Source organism: Procambarus clarkii, chromosome 5 (genome assembly GCF_040958095.1).
Source record: "Procambarus clarkii isolate CNS0578487 chromosome 5, FALCON_Pclarkii_2.0, whole genome shotgun sequence".
Classification (NCBI taxonomy): domain Eukaryota; kingdom Metazoa; phylum Arthropoda; class Malacostraca; order Decapoda; family Cambaridae; genus Procambarus; species Procambarus clarkii.
In genome coordinates, this window is record NC_091154.1 from 39,129,153 (window position 1) to 39,142,389 (window position 13,237).

Sequence of the window (13,237 nt, forward strand, 5' to 3'; positions counted from 1 at the left end):
GTTCATGGGGAGCCTTACTACTTGCCTATTCAGAACTTTAGCAAAAAATTTAATTGCAAAAGGTCTATTGGCCTATACTGTATGAGGCAGATACTATTAACTCTTAAACTGCGCAACACTTCATATGACGTGTTGAGTAACTGATGTGAAAGTGTGTACCCCCTTCATATGACATTTTGGAGTACCGCGCAAGATTTTAAATGGCCCACAGCTACACGGGGTTCACATCAGCTTCCTCAGGGCTCTTGTAAGCAGACGCCATTTTTTTTTTTTTTTAAATCGTGGGCAACATTCCCGGGTGTGAAAGCCTCAGTACTGAGTGAGCCACCAAGGCTGGTGCACACAGCATGAGCTCACAACACTGCTGTTGAGCTAGTGACCACAGCATTGCTAAAAAATGCCAAAAATATATGTAACTGGTATTATTTAGTGATAGTATTACAGAAGAACCCTGACTGATAAAAATTACCAGGATTCTGATAATAGCAGGATTGTTGTGATAATTTGTGCTGTGCTGTGGGAGGAGTAATGTTGAGGGTAGGGAGGGCTGTAGTGCCGTCTGCCGAATCTCTGGCCACCTGTTACTGTCTGCACTTATTATACCAGCTTAGTGGTTCGCTATGGTGAACAAATGTAGATACATACATGCATACATACATATGGTACTCGTTCTACATGCGCCTAGGGTTTCCTTCCCTAGGTACCCTGTAAGTACTGCCCTTGGGGCTTAGGGCCACCTTCCACAAGTCACCTCGGGATCTACCTCCGCTGTGCTGTTTACTGCTCGGTATTTGGCTGCCCTTGGGGTCAGCTGGGGTTTTTTCTTGCCCTTGTTTGTCTCAGGGTAGGGGGGTAGTTTTCATCACTGGCAGGGGCACAGGGTACTGCACATCTAGTTTTCACCAATAACAGCGGCCGGCTCTGTTCCACCTGGGTACGTTGTGTCCCCCTTCTCTTTTCTTGGGGTTATTGTATTCATCTACCTTGTTTTGGTGGTCCACCTCGCCTTGGCCCCCGTGTGTGTACACGTCCCGGGGGTTTAGCTATAGAAGTTTTGTTGGTAGATTGGGCGCTGGTTCTCAGTACCTTGCCTGGGCTTCCCTTAGCGTGTATCCAAGGCTAAGGGCCCTGGGAAACCCCACGGGGGCTACGTGGTCCGATGGATGTGACCCCCGAGTCCCTGGTCTATAGACCCCCCCATTAATAAAGGAGGGGGTCTATAGACCATTGCTCCCCGTGCCTGTCTAGAGGGGGCCAGGTTCTGGCTTGTGGTCCCTGGTAGGCAAGAACTCCATGCATTGACTGATGCCAGAAAGTTATACATAACCATTCAGCTTGAATAGCTCCGGGGAGCCTCTGGGACTCGCCCAGAAAATGGCGTTTCATTACATTCAACGCTGGTTCTTTGGGCACTATATCAGCTTAGTTATCAGCTTAGTTGAACAGTAATGGTGAACAAAACATGTAGACACTTATATATAATGTGTATATATAGTGTAATAATAGCAAAACTATTTGTTTATTGATTTATGAACATAATAATTGAATCACTTATATGATCACAATACTTTTGAGTATAGCTATGATTCACATATTTTGTTATATAAATACATCACACTACACACTATTGAATAATATTTCTGCAAAAAACTTGGAAAAAATCAATCGGAGACATTGAAATAATTAGGTAATATCTTTGTGGCAACTCCCGCCTGTCAGCTCAGACAGAGCTGACCGCCTCCAGCTCTTAGTCTGTTGACGCCTTTTTTTTTGGCAGACTTCCTCGCCCTATTGCGGTCAAAATATGCCACCTATGATTTTTTCATTATTATTTTTCCCTGAAGCCCAGAACAGCTTAAGGGTTAAATGTAACCAATCCTCCTCCATCTATACATCACACACACTTGAATCTTTCCAGTGACTATGATTCTGTGATGTTGATTGGTAGCTTATTATGGGCATAGATTTGTGAATCTGCTGTATTTGCCTATTTATTTTCTAAATTGAACTGATGATTCTATATTTTAATACAGTATTTTTAGTACTGTACTCTGTTGTACTTGCTCCTAGTTAACATTGAATGAACTGAATAACACATTCATCAGCACTGAATGTTAGGAGTACAGCGAATTGCTGTATAGTTGTTCAATACTGCTGTATTTGTGGGAAAAAATAAAATACAAATTAATGGTAATATTTCTCTAGTCTTACATATGTATATATATGGGCCTGCACACAACTATTTATGGTTGAATTCTTTGCTTTTCAGGTGAAGAAATACAACTTCGACATGATTCATCAACAAGTAGATGAAGATTTTAGAGATTATTTCTACTGTTCAATAAATTGCCTTAACTCTAAAGATGATAATTTAGGGTAAGTATTCTGTTTTAATTTAAATTTGTCTTAAGTAGTCATCCCATAATTATGATCTTTAGTACCTTCCGATTGATTTCTGCTGCTCCTGTACATTGCATTGACTAAAAGTTAGCCGTGTTTGTAATAAAACATTTTCAGTAAAGAAAATCTTTCAGATGCAGAGCTTCACCTTGTTGTATTGCGCATGAGGGCAGAATCACATGGCTAGTTAAAAGGGTCAAAATGAGCTCCAGTTACTTAAAAAAAAATAAAAAATTGTTGCAGGATTTCATATAATTAACATAAATTCAATGTTATTAAAGTAAAGTTTTAAATGTGTGTGCGTAAACATAGCCTTCTGTATATCATTCAGTAATCCAACAGTTAAGCTCTTTAATTCAAATGTTTCTCAAATTAGTAGTTAAACTCTCTCATAATTCTGGAAGAAATTATGGAGACTTAATCCCTTGCATTTCATCATAATTGCAGGTTCATTTGTCATCATCTCATACAGACCTCCGTTTCTAACGCATTGATTAACTTGAAAATTGTTATGTAGTGTTATATAAATAACCATGCAATATATACTTTCAGCTTTCTGATTAGTTACACGACTGAATTTCATTATAGTGAAATGGCATCCTGAATGTTCATCTTCCCTTCCCCCTAGCCACTATTACCCCACCACAACCTCCACCATTGTCTGTCCTCACCATTGCCACTGACAAAACAATATCAGTACATTCATTGCCATCAACACAAATTTTACCAAAATTCTATCATCTTTTTATTTTTACATCAACTTGTGTTCATGACACTCCCTGAACTGATTGTACGTCTGTACTGTAGTACAGCATCCTGTAATTGTTGCCGCTCCTGTAATAATTTTTTCTAGGGGTTCCCAGTCGGTGGGTCGCAGAACCTAAATTCTGACTACTAGTGCATCCGAGTCATTGAAAATTAGCAAGTGGTGTGTATTCTGATTAGGCAATTTTTTTTCAGTCAAGCAAGTGTGGCAGGAAGTCACAGGTCTTTTGAGTATTTGAAAATAAGGCTGCAAGTCCAGAAAGGTCGCTCGCTCCCGAGATGTGTTGGCCGGAGGATACCTATTTTGATCTTCCATGTGCTTTTAAAACCTATCTAGTTGCAAGAGCTTCTGCATATTTTACGAGTTGTTTTGAGCTCAAATATATTAGATTTTTCAGGAAGAAAAGTGGTGATAGCAATGATGTTTCAACAAGCAGCACTACCGGATCAAATAGTACTGAAGCACCTGTTGCTTCTTGCAACATGTGCAATACTATGGCTAAAGCTCAGTACCATATGGTCATGTCAGACAACACACTACGGAGCTTCTGCCGTTATGCCTGTGCTACCAAGTACAAAAACACCTATGGATTCCAAGTAAATGGAATACAGACATCAGACTCATCTCAGTCTACTAATTCAATATCATCTATTAGTAAGTTTTGAGATAATACATTCCCAATTAATGATAAATTTAAGTGGAATGACAGTATGTTACTGTATTACTAAGCATCGTTTATCAATTTACATCTGACGATTTACGTAAAGTAAAGAGTTGCATTTGCCAAGAAAAATCATGAAAATTGAATTTAGTCACTGTAAAGGTGAACTGTAAGCACCGGACATTTTAATAGACTATAACTTAATACAGTAATATACTTTTACTATAATGCAAGCAGTGCCTTCCCCCCCTTCCCCCCAAAAATCCAAAATGCCTAACAAAAATGCTATTCCAAATTCGTTCAAAACGTGATTGGGGCCTTATTCAGAGAGTTACCATTCATACCTAATATTTCCCATGCGCTATTAGCTGATTTCACTGAGTGAAATTATAATTTCAACCTGCCATATAAAGGGTAACAAAGAAGAGAACCTATCTATACAAATATTTAACCAAGGTATTTAACCACATCTAACAAATTTCTCATGTCCATGCCTCAAAATCTCATTTTCAAAGGAAAGAGGACCCGTATTTTACTGAACACCTCTAAAGTTATGTGGAAATACTGGAAATACTGTATAAAAGAATAATAATTTGGTTTTAAATATTCTCAGTGGCTTTCCCAAGGCCCGAACTATTTCTTGTAATATTGCCTCCATCTGTGAACTTGGTTCCAGCATCTTATGCAAATCACATCCCCCCTCCTTGCTTCAGCGAACTCTTGTTCATCGAATCCAGTGAGTAAATCTGGCATGAAAAGGGCGTGTTCCAACTGGAGATTCACAGAATTGAGGTTTCACTAGTGTGAATCATGTAAAATATGTTGAGTAGAAGTGTGTAATGTTTTAAATTGCTTGTTTACTTTCTGTATATACTGTGGTTGCCATAATTTCTCCAGGCTGATGCTTCTCTATAAAAGTGGAAAAACAAGTTAATAATGGCAATATATATATACCACATTTTCTGAGGGGAGCCCCTTCGGCTCCCCGGAGCTATCCAGGCTGATGTGCTAATGTTAGACTTTGGCATCAGTCATGTGCATGGAGTTCTGTGGGCCTATCGGGGACCACGAGCCAGAACCTGGTCCCTTCACAGAGGCACGAGGCGAAATGGCCTATAGAAACCCCCGTATGGTTAGAAGCATTCTATGTCTGCCATCGACCAGGTTAGACACCCAGAAAGGTAGGCATCCTAAAACGCCTACCTTTCTGGGTGCCTAACCCCCCAATAGGGGGTTTGTTTTAGGACGCCTACCTTTCTGGGTGCCTATCCCGGTCGATGGCAGACATAGAATGCTTCCAACCACATGGGAGTTTCTATAGGTCATTTCGCCTCGTGCCTCTGTGAAGGGACCCGGTTCTGGCTCGTGGTTCCCGGTAGGCCCACAGGACTCCATGCACATGACAGATGCCAAAGTCTGAAATTAGCATATCAGCCTGGATAGCTCCGGGAAGCCTCCAGGACTCGCCCAGAAAATAGCGTTTCAATACATTCAACGCTGGTTTTTTGCAATCCTTAATCTTGTTTGTATTTAAATCAAATTGGTAGGCGAGGTGCATAATAAAAATTGCATTTGTTTATTATTACATATATTTAATTGATATTTAATTTGTGTTTATCATTGCTTCATTCAGGAACAAAAGCTACAAATCAACCAAGCAACAACTTACCGCAGGGCTCAGACTCAGTTTTACAAACGAAGAAGAAAGCAGTCAATGATATTTCTCTAGACAGTATCAATGTAAGTGCTTTCATTCTTTCCTTTAATAGATTATTCATTCTAATTTCATATAAATACATAACTAAACAAGTGGAATATATTGAGTGGAAAAGATGTGAAGTGCAAAAGTTGATAATAATGGGTAAGATTGAGGAGACTAGCAGTAATAGCTTGGTCCTGTTGAATAACTGGATGGCAAGTGATGAAAAGTGTGTATTTAAGTGGATGTGATAGCATTAGGAAAGGAAAACCCAAATATAAAACATCCATTTAAATATGAGCTTATAACTGGGGGTTATGATCACCAAAGGCTTTGACATTTGACCAAAACGAGAGGAGGAAGCATATAGTGTTGGAATTGAACAAAAGACATAGGTAATTATAAATTGAGAGTGATGTACCAAGCAGGTGCCACTTAGTTGCGTGTTGAGTAAATGTTTCAACAGCATCAGCACATTCAAGTTACTTCATTATAAATAAATAAAATAACAGAAGAAATAGTATGTAATGCAAAGGCAATAAATACTAGATTGCTGAACCGAGCTGCCAAATAGAATTCCTCCTGGAAAACCCACATCTTCTCAGACCATGTATTGAGACTGTTGTTAATAGTGTATGGAAGAAATATGATTTTATAAATTGCCCCTCAGTAGCTCCCTGCAGCTTATGGCACTGAACAAGGAACCAGGATCAGTCTGGCTCTCTCAGAGGTGAGGGAACTGTTTGGAATCAAAGATCATCCTGGCAACTGAAGTAAACTGTGTAAATTACCCAAAGTCCTGACCAGCCAGCCACCCTCAATGTCTTGCCTGATGCCATCGTCATCTTTTGTCACTCTTGCTAGGAATTGAAATATTCCAGTGACATAAGTAGCTTGACTTACCATCAGACTTGGTTCAGTGTTAAGTACTATATGCTATTATGTCATAAGCCTTAAGTGTTCCTCACTGACTTGCTTTGCTTAGGCTCTTGTTTCAGGGTTGTCATCCCTGTCACTATTAGTGAAGCCTGGTTTATCACCAGATTTATCTTTTCTGAAGTGCTCAAGTTGCTCTTCTAAGGATTGGGTCAATTTCAGGCACAACCCTTTTCCAGGTTGTGCTCAAGATTTATTGGCCAATGTGAATTCTGTTCAAGAAGTGAGAATAGGTGGCCTTCAATTTGCATGGTTTTGGAGAATGATTCAGTGGTACACAGATAAGCCCATTTATAATAAGATTCATAATGCATGAGTGAAATTTGAAGGTACACTGGATTTGTGGGGATTAACATGCATAATCTGCGCTAATCCATGTGTATGTACGATGTTCTAAAAAATTTGGTTGGATACAATACAACCCACATTCTTGGGTTTTATGCACTATTTTGATAATGCTGCTTCATCATTGTACTTTGAAAGTATTGTGGACTTCATGATGTGCAGAAAAATGTAGGGAATATTAATGTTAAAGTAGCTATTTAGTAATGACTGGGGAAAAGTGGACTTTTGAGGTCTCTTAAAAAAAAAGTTTTTCTTAAATTACTTTGTTTGATTTGTAATTTGTTATTGAACTGAATTTTATAGGAATGTAACCCAAGTTCAAATCAAGGACCTCCTGTAGTTAATAGATGCATGTGTGTGTTGCGTTCAGTTTGTGACTCGAGCGGGGTTTGTTGTCTTGCACCTTGACCGAGTGTGAGTTTGATTCTGACGTAACATCAGTATCCTTTCTCTGGTGTTAATGGCTCCATACAGGCTTGTCACATGATAGATATTATTTAATGTCTGGCTACTGATAATGCATTCTCTTATATCAGGCAGGTTTGCCCATTGTCCCATTAGCTTCACGCTGCCAGTTCTAAACATGTGAGTGGTTATGGACACTCCTTCAATGTTCACCTGCTCATGTGCTCTTTTTTTTCCTCCTGTAATAACTTGATTAAATGATGGAATTTGTTGTCTTACTCAAATGTGGGTCTACTGTAGCAAAAGATATGGCATTGGTATAGGTACTGTTTCAGGTTCAAGAAACCAAAAGGATATTGATGGTTATTAATTTGGGTAAAAAAAATTCTTAAGGATACTGATCATATGGAATTGGATACAGCTGTGTAAATGTAGTTTTGCAGGTGTGTGGGTCAGAACATGTGGGAACTACTGGCAAGTTTGCTGGTAACTTGGTCATTTATGAGTTGAAGGCTAACAGTGCTTGCCTTAATAGATTTCAGAAGAGATATGAAATTATATTTTTTCAAGATTAAGGAAAAGCCATAAGTGTGGATAGAGAATTCCGAGGTCATGTTATGGCAGTACTGTTCCCTTGCAGCGGAGGGGGTCTGTAATAAACTGTTTCCTTCAAGGAGGATTCCACTGTACAGAAGATAATTTTTTATGAAACTTCATACCTGTGAATGTACAGTTTTGTAGAGTGCCCAAAGTGTTCAACAGTGATGTTGAGAAACCACAAAATGAGAGAAGACTATTTGTAGCTTAACATTACATCTGGTTAGGGTTTATTCAAACATCAATTTGATAAAGCCCTTATAAGTGGGAGCATCTGCAAATAAATTTTACTTTTAATGTTTTTCAACATGAAATTTTATTATTAACACCCTACACAAAAGCTGATATTGATATGCAACCAGTATATTGTAACTACTGGTAGCTAAAAACAAAAATCATATGAAATGCATTTTCACTGTAGCCTTGCAGCATACGTTTGTAATTAACATGCAGTGCAGTATATCACTAATAACACACATAGTGTCGTGTCATCTTTTGATGTGAAACACTAGATCCTTGGGGTGAGCCATTTGGCCAGCTCTCTCTTTAGTTCTGATGTTTTTCATTCAGTACAATACAATATTTAAAAGAAATTATCTTATGCTAAACATTTATTTTATTACAAAATATTGTTTTCATAAAGGAATGTTGACATTTTCATTGATGGTTAACAAAGTAAAGAAATTAGGAAACAATTCATTAATGTTGGAAAGGTTGCAGCTTTTAAGAGAAGTTTCCATTATATTCTTGGAATATGAATTTAGAATACTTAATATCATAAATAAATTAGTGAATTTAAGCGGAGAGTTTACAACAAAATATGGAAACCCGACCGTTTCCGGAACAACATCTCCACGGTTGCCGGAACAACAATGGACATCTTGAAGAGAAAACTAGATAGTTTTCTTAAGAAGTGCCGGACCAACCGGGCTGTGGTGAATATGTGGGCTTGCAGGCCGCTCCAAGCAACAGCCTGGTGGACCAAACTCTCACAAGTCGAGCCTGGCGTCGGGCCAGGCTTGGGGGAGTAGAAGAACTCCCAGAAACTTATCAAGTAGGTATCAAGCAGGTATCCTGAAACAAACACCAACGCCCAGTCTGCTAAATATGTTTTTATCAGTCTTACTGTGCAACATATACTGTACTGGTGAACTGTCGGTAATAAAATAAAGCCAGAAATAAAGTGAAAATTAGAATAAGCAAACACGGTATGTTGTTTGGACCCAGAATGTTAACTGTTGTTATCTTTGGGAGATTTATCATGGATACTTTTTCTATGTATGGATTGATAATTTAGTAAAACCTTTTAATTGAAACATTATCTTCAATTCATTCAATTTTCATGTAATTGAGTTCCTGTTTGCATTATTCTTCAGAGAGATGAACAGGCACTTCAGAATTCAGAGCTACCTTCCGTATGTACAAGTTTACTTACACTTCACGTTTACGTACTACTATTTTTAGGATTTCTGTGGCCGTCTTGTAATAATTTTTTTGTGTTGGGCACAGCTGTAATGTTTTGACTTTGCACAGCTGTTATTTGTTTTACGTTTATACATGCTTCATTGCATGCTCTTTAAAAGCAAATTTTGAGGTATCTCGTGTGAGTCCATAAACACACTTGACCCAATAAAAGATGCTTCGTAGTGCATGGGAGAAATATCATTTCAAGATTTTATTCTTATATTTACATCTGCACAAATAGTGACTACAGTTCTTCATTAACTTGATGAATGTATTATTTCCAGTTATTAAATGTTTTGTGAAATGTGGTTCTAAATTGAATGTGATAATTTTAATATCTTTATTTTGTATAAAAAAATTTGGGTAATTTTGAGATTATTGGCAAATTAGTGACATCGTTTATTCCTAATGCATGTTGTAATGACTACTTATTTTGAGGTTAATTATCTACTAAGTTAAATAAAAAAAAAAAGAGCCTAAATCTAAATGCTTTTCATTTAGTTTTTTTTTTTTTTCAATTTTGGAATTTATTTTCTACTTACTGTTGGTTACATTCAACCAGGCAGCTTCTAACATATTCCTCACTTTCACTGTAACGTCCTGCTTCCTGTATTTCTAACCCACTGCAATACAATAGAGGAGGAACATAGATGAAGGACAATATCACACAGTTAGAGGGAAAACCATGGATGGGAAAGAATGGACTATACCAAAGGGATACAAAACCATTATAATAAATTGAGAATGGGAGGGAATGGTCAGCAGAAGACTGAAAAAATGAAGTAAACTAAACAACCTTTAGAGTGAGCCGAGATTTGCAAAGGGAGATGAAAAAGACTCCAGGAAAACTTTCCTCAAGTCCAGTATGGGATTGGAAACCAAACAGTGGCTGGTCCTCTTATAGGGCTAACCTCACCTGCAGACATGCTGACGTAAATAACAATATGTCTACCGAGTTCACCCCGCGCACCGCCTCACTCGGTATTTGATTGGCATCCATCCCCATCATTTCCCCTATTCTTTCACCCGAGTGTGATCAGTTCACCTTACCTCCTACACAACTTCACCTCTTTCATATGTTTGTTTAAGATAAATTTGCACCTTGTGTAATTTATGGATTATTCATGCCTGTGTCACCTCTTGGGTGGCTTATCTTCATCAATCAATCATTCTTGTATATTCATTCCTTACCTGAACATGTTCCAGAGTGAAGTGAAATGTTGTAGAAAATATACCCTTCAACAATCATTCGAGTTTCTTTACCATGAATTTTGATATACATATATATATATAAAATACACATACATTCCTTACCTATAAATCTATAAAGATACACCAGTTGAGTGGTGGTACCAAAGAGCCAAAGCTCAACCCCCGCAAGCACAACTAGGTGAGTACAAACATACCAATACTGGAATGTGCGGCTCCTGCATAGAGTGCACATCTAGTCAAACACAAAACGAAGTTGAAAAAAGTTCAAAAGAGCTCCAAGAGTCAATGCTCAATCCTGCAGGCACAAGTAGGTGAGCGCATGCTCGCATGCACGTCCTTAACTTGGATACCATGCAAGTTGATGGAGAAGATTGTGCGAAAAAAGTTAGTGGAACATCTGGAGCAAAGGAACTTTGTGACATAGCATAAACATGGGTTCAGGGATGGCAAGTCATGCCTCACAGGATTAATTGAATCCTACGATCAGGCAAGAAAGAGAGGGATGGGCAGATTGCACATTTTTGGATTGCCAGAAAGTCTTTTGACACAGTACCACAGCAGAGATTAGTGCCAAAGCTGGAAATGCAGGCAGGAGTGAAAGGGAAGGTACTCCATGGATAAGTGATTACCCAAGTAACAGAAGACAGCGAGTCACTGTGAGGGCTGAGGCCTTAGACTGGCAAGGCGTCACCAGTGGAGTCCCGCACGGTTCAGTCCTTGGACCTATGCGGTTTCTGATATATTTAATGATCTCCCATAGGGTGTAGAATCGTTCCTCTCGTTGTTTGCTGATGATGCAAAAATTATGAGGAGGATTAAGACGGAGGAAGATGGTATGAGGCTACAGAATGACCTTGGCAAACTGAATGAATGGTCTAACAAATGGCTGCCAAAGTTAAACCCATGTAAATGTAATGTAATGAAACTAGGTAGTGGAAACAGGAGGCCAGACACAGGATACAGAATGGGATATGAAGTCCTTAATGAAATGGCCAGAGAGAAAGATCTAGGAGTTGATATCACACCAAACTTATCTCCTGAAGCCCACATCAAAAGAATAACGTTTGCGGCATAGGCAGAGCTGGCCAACATCGGAACTGCCTTCAGGAACCTGTGCAAGGAATCATTCAGAACCTTATATACCACATATGTAAAACCAATCCTGGAGTATGCTGCTCCAGCATGGAGCCCATACCTTGTCAAGTACAAGACGAAGTTTGAAAAAGTTCAGGGGTATGCCACTAGGCTAGTCCCAGAACAGAGTCATGAGTTACGAGGAAAGGCTGCGTGAAATGCACCTCAAGACACTGGAAGACAGAAGCATAAGGGGAGACATGATCACTACCTAAAAATTCTCAGAGGAATTGACAGGGTAGATAAAGATACTGTTTAAATTAACATGGGTGGTACGCAAACAAGGGGACACAGGTGGAAGCTGAGTACCCAAATGAGCCACAGGGATGTTGGAAAGAACTTTTTCAGTATCAGAGTAGTTAACAGATGGAATGCATTAGGCAGTGATGTGGGTGGAGGCAGACTCCATACACAGTTTCAAGTGTAAATATGATAGAACCCAGTCGGCTCAGGAATCTGTTGTACACCAGTTGAGAGGTGGGAAGAGGGTGCCATAGCTCAACCCCCACAAGAACAACTAGGTGAGGACACACACACACAGAGAATTCTGCATCTGAGCTCAGCATTCCACTTCACCTGATCTTTCAGGCATCCCTCTGTACAGGAATCGTAGCAGATGTGTGGAAACAGGCTAACATAGTTCCAGTCTACAAAAGTGGCAGCAGGGAAGACCCCCTCAATTATAGACCTGTATCATTGACAAGTGTAATAGTGAAAGTACTGGAAAAGCTAATCAAAACTAAATGGGTAGAACACCTGGAGAGAAATTATATAATATCAAACAGACAGTACGGTTTTCGATCTGGAAGATCCTGTGTATCGAATTTACTAAGTTTCAATGATCGAGCTATGGAGATTTTACATAAAAGAGATGGTTGGGTTGACTGCATCTATCTGGACCTAAAAAAGGCTTTTGACAGAGTTCCACATAAGAGGTTGTTCTGGAAACTAGAAAATATTGGAGGGGTGACAGGTAAGCTTCTAACATGGACAAAAAAATTTCTGACTGATAGAAAAATGTGGGCAGTAATCAGAGCAATGTATTGGACTGGAGAAATGTCACAAGTGGAGTACCACAGGGTTCAGTTCTTACACCAGTGATGTTTGTCTACATAAATGATCTACTAGTTAGTATACAGAATTATATGAAAATGTTTGCTGATGATGTTTAAGATAATAGGAAGGATAAGAAACTTAGATGATTGTCATGCCCTTCAAGATGACCAGGACAAAATAAGTATATGGAGCACCACTTGGCAAATGGAATTTAATGTTAATAAATGCCATGTTATGGATTGTGGAATAGGAGAACATAGACCCCACACAACCTATATATTATGTGAGAATTCTTTAAAGAATTCTGATAAAGAAAGAAATCTAGCAGTGGTTCTAGATAGAAAACTATCACCTGAGGACCACATAAAGAACGTTGTGCGAGGAGCCTATGCCACGCTTTCTAATTTCATAATTGCTTTTAAATACATGGATGGCGATATACTAAAGAAATTGTTAACGACTTTTGTTAGACCAAAGCTAGAATATGCAGCGGTTGTGTGGTGCCCATATCTTAAGAAGCACATCAACAAACTGGAAAAGGTGCAAAGACATGCTACTAAGT

General features: G+C 38.9%; 1 protein-coding gene across 10 annotated transcripts in view; it reads left to right on the top strand.

Moving 5' to 3' along the window:
- LOC123763563 (zinc finger MYM-type protein 4) overlaps positions 1-13,237 on the top strand; it is a 54,653-nt gene that overhangs the window by 15,039 nt on the left and 26,377 nt on the right. For 8 of the 10 annotated variants that reach the window (XM_045750741.2, XM_045750760.2, XM_045750770.2 and 5 more), the window contains 4 exons: positions 2,270-2,376; positions 3,564-3,820; positions 5,461-5,567; positions 9,186-9,224. In XM_045750741.2, coding sequence (XP_045606697.2) covers positions 2,270-2,376; positions 3,564-3,820; positions 5,461-5,567; positions 9,186-9,224 — 510 coding nt within the window. The remainder of the gene's footprint in view (positions 1-2,269; positions 2,377-3,563; positions 3,821-5,460; positions 5,568-9,185; positions 9,225-13,237) is intronic. The other 2 variants (XM_045750750.2, XM_069301516.1) reach the window with 1 other exon arrangement.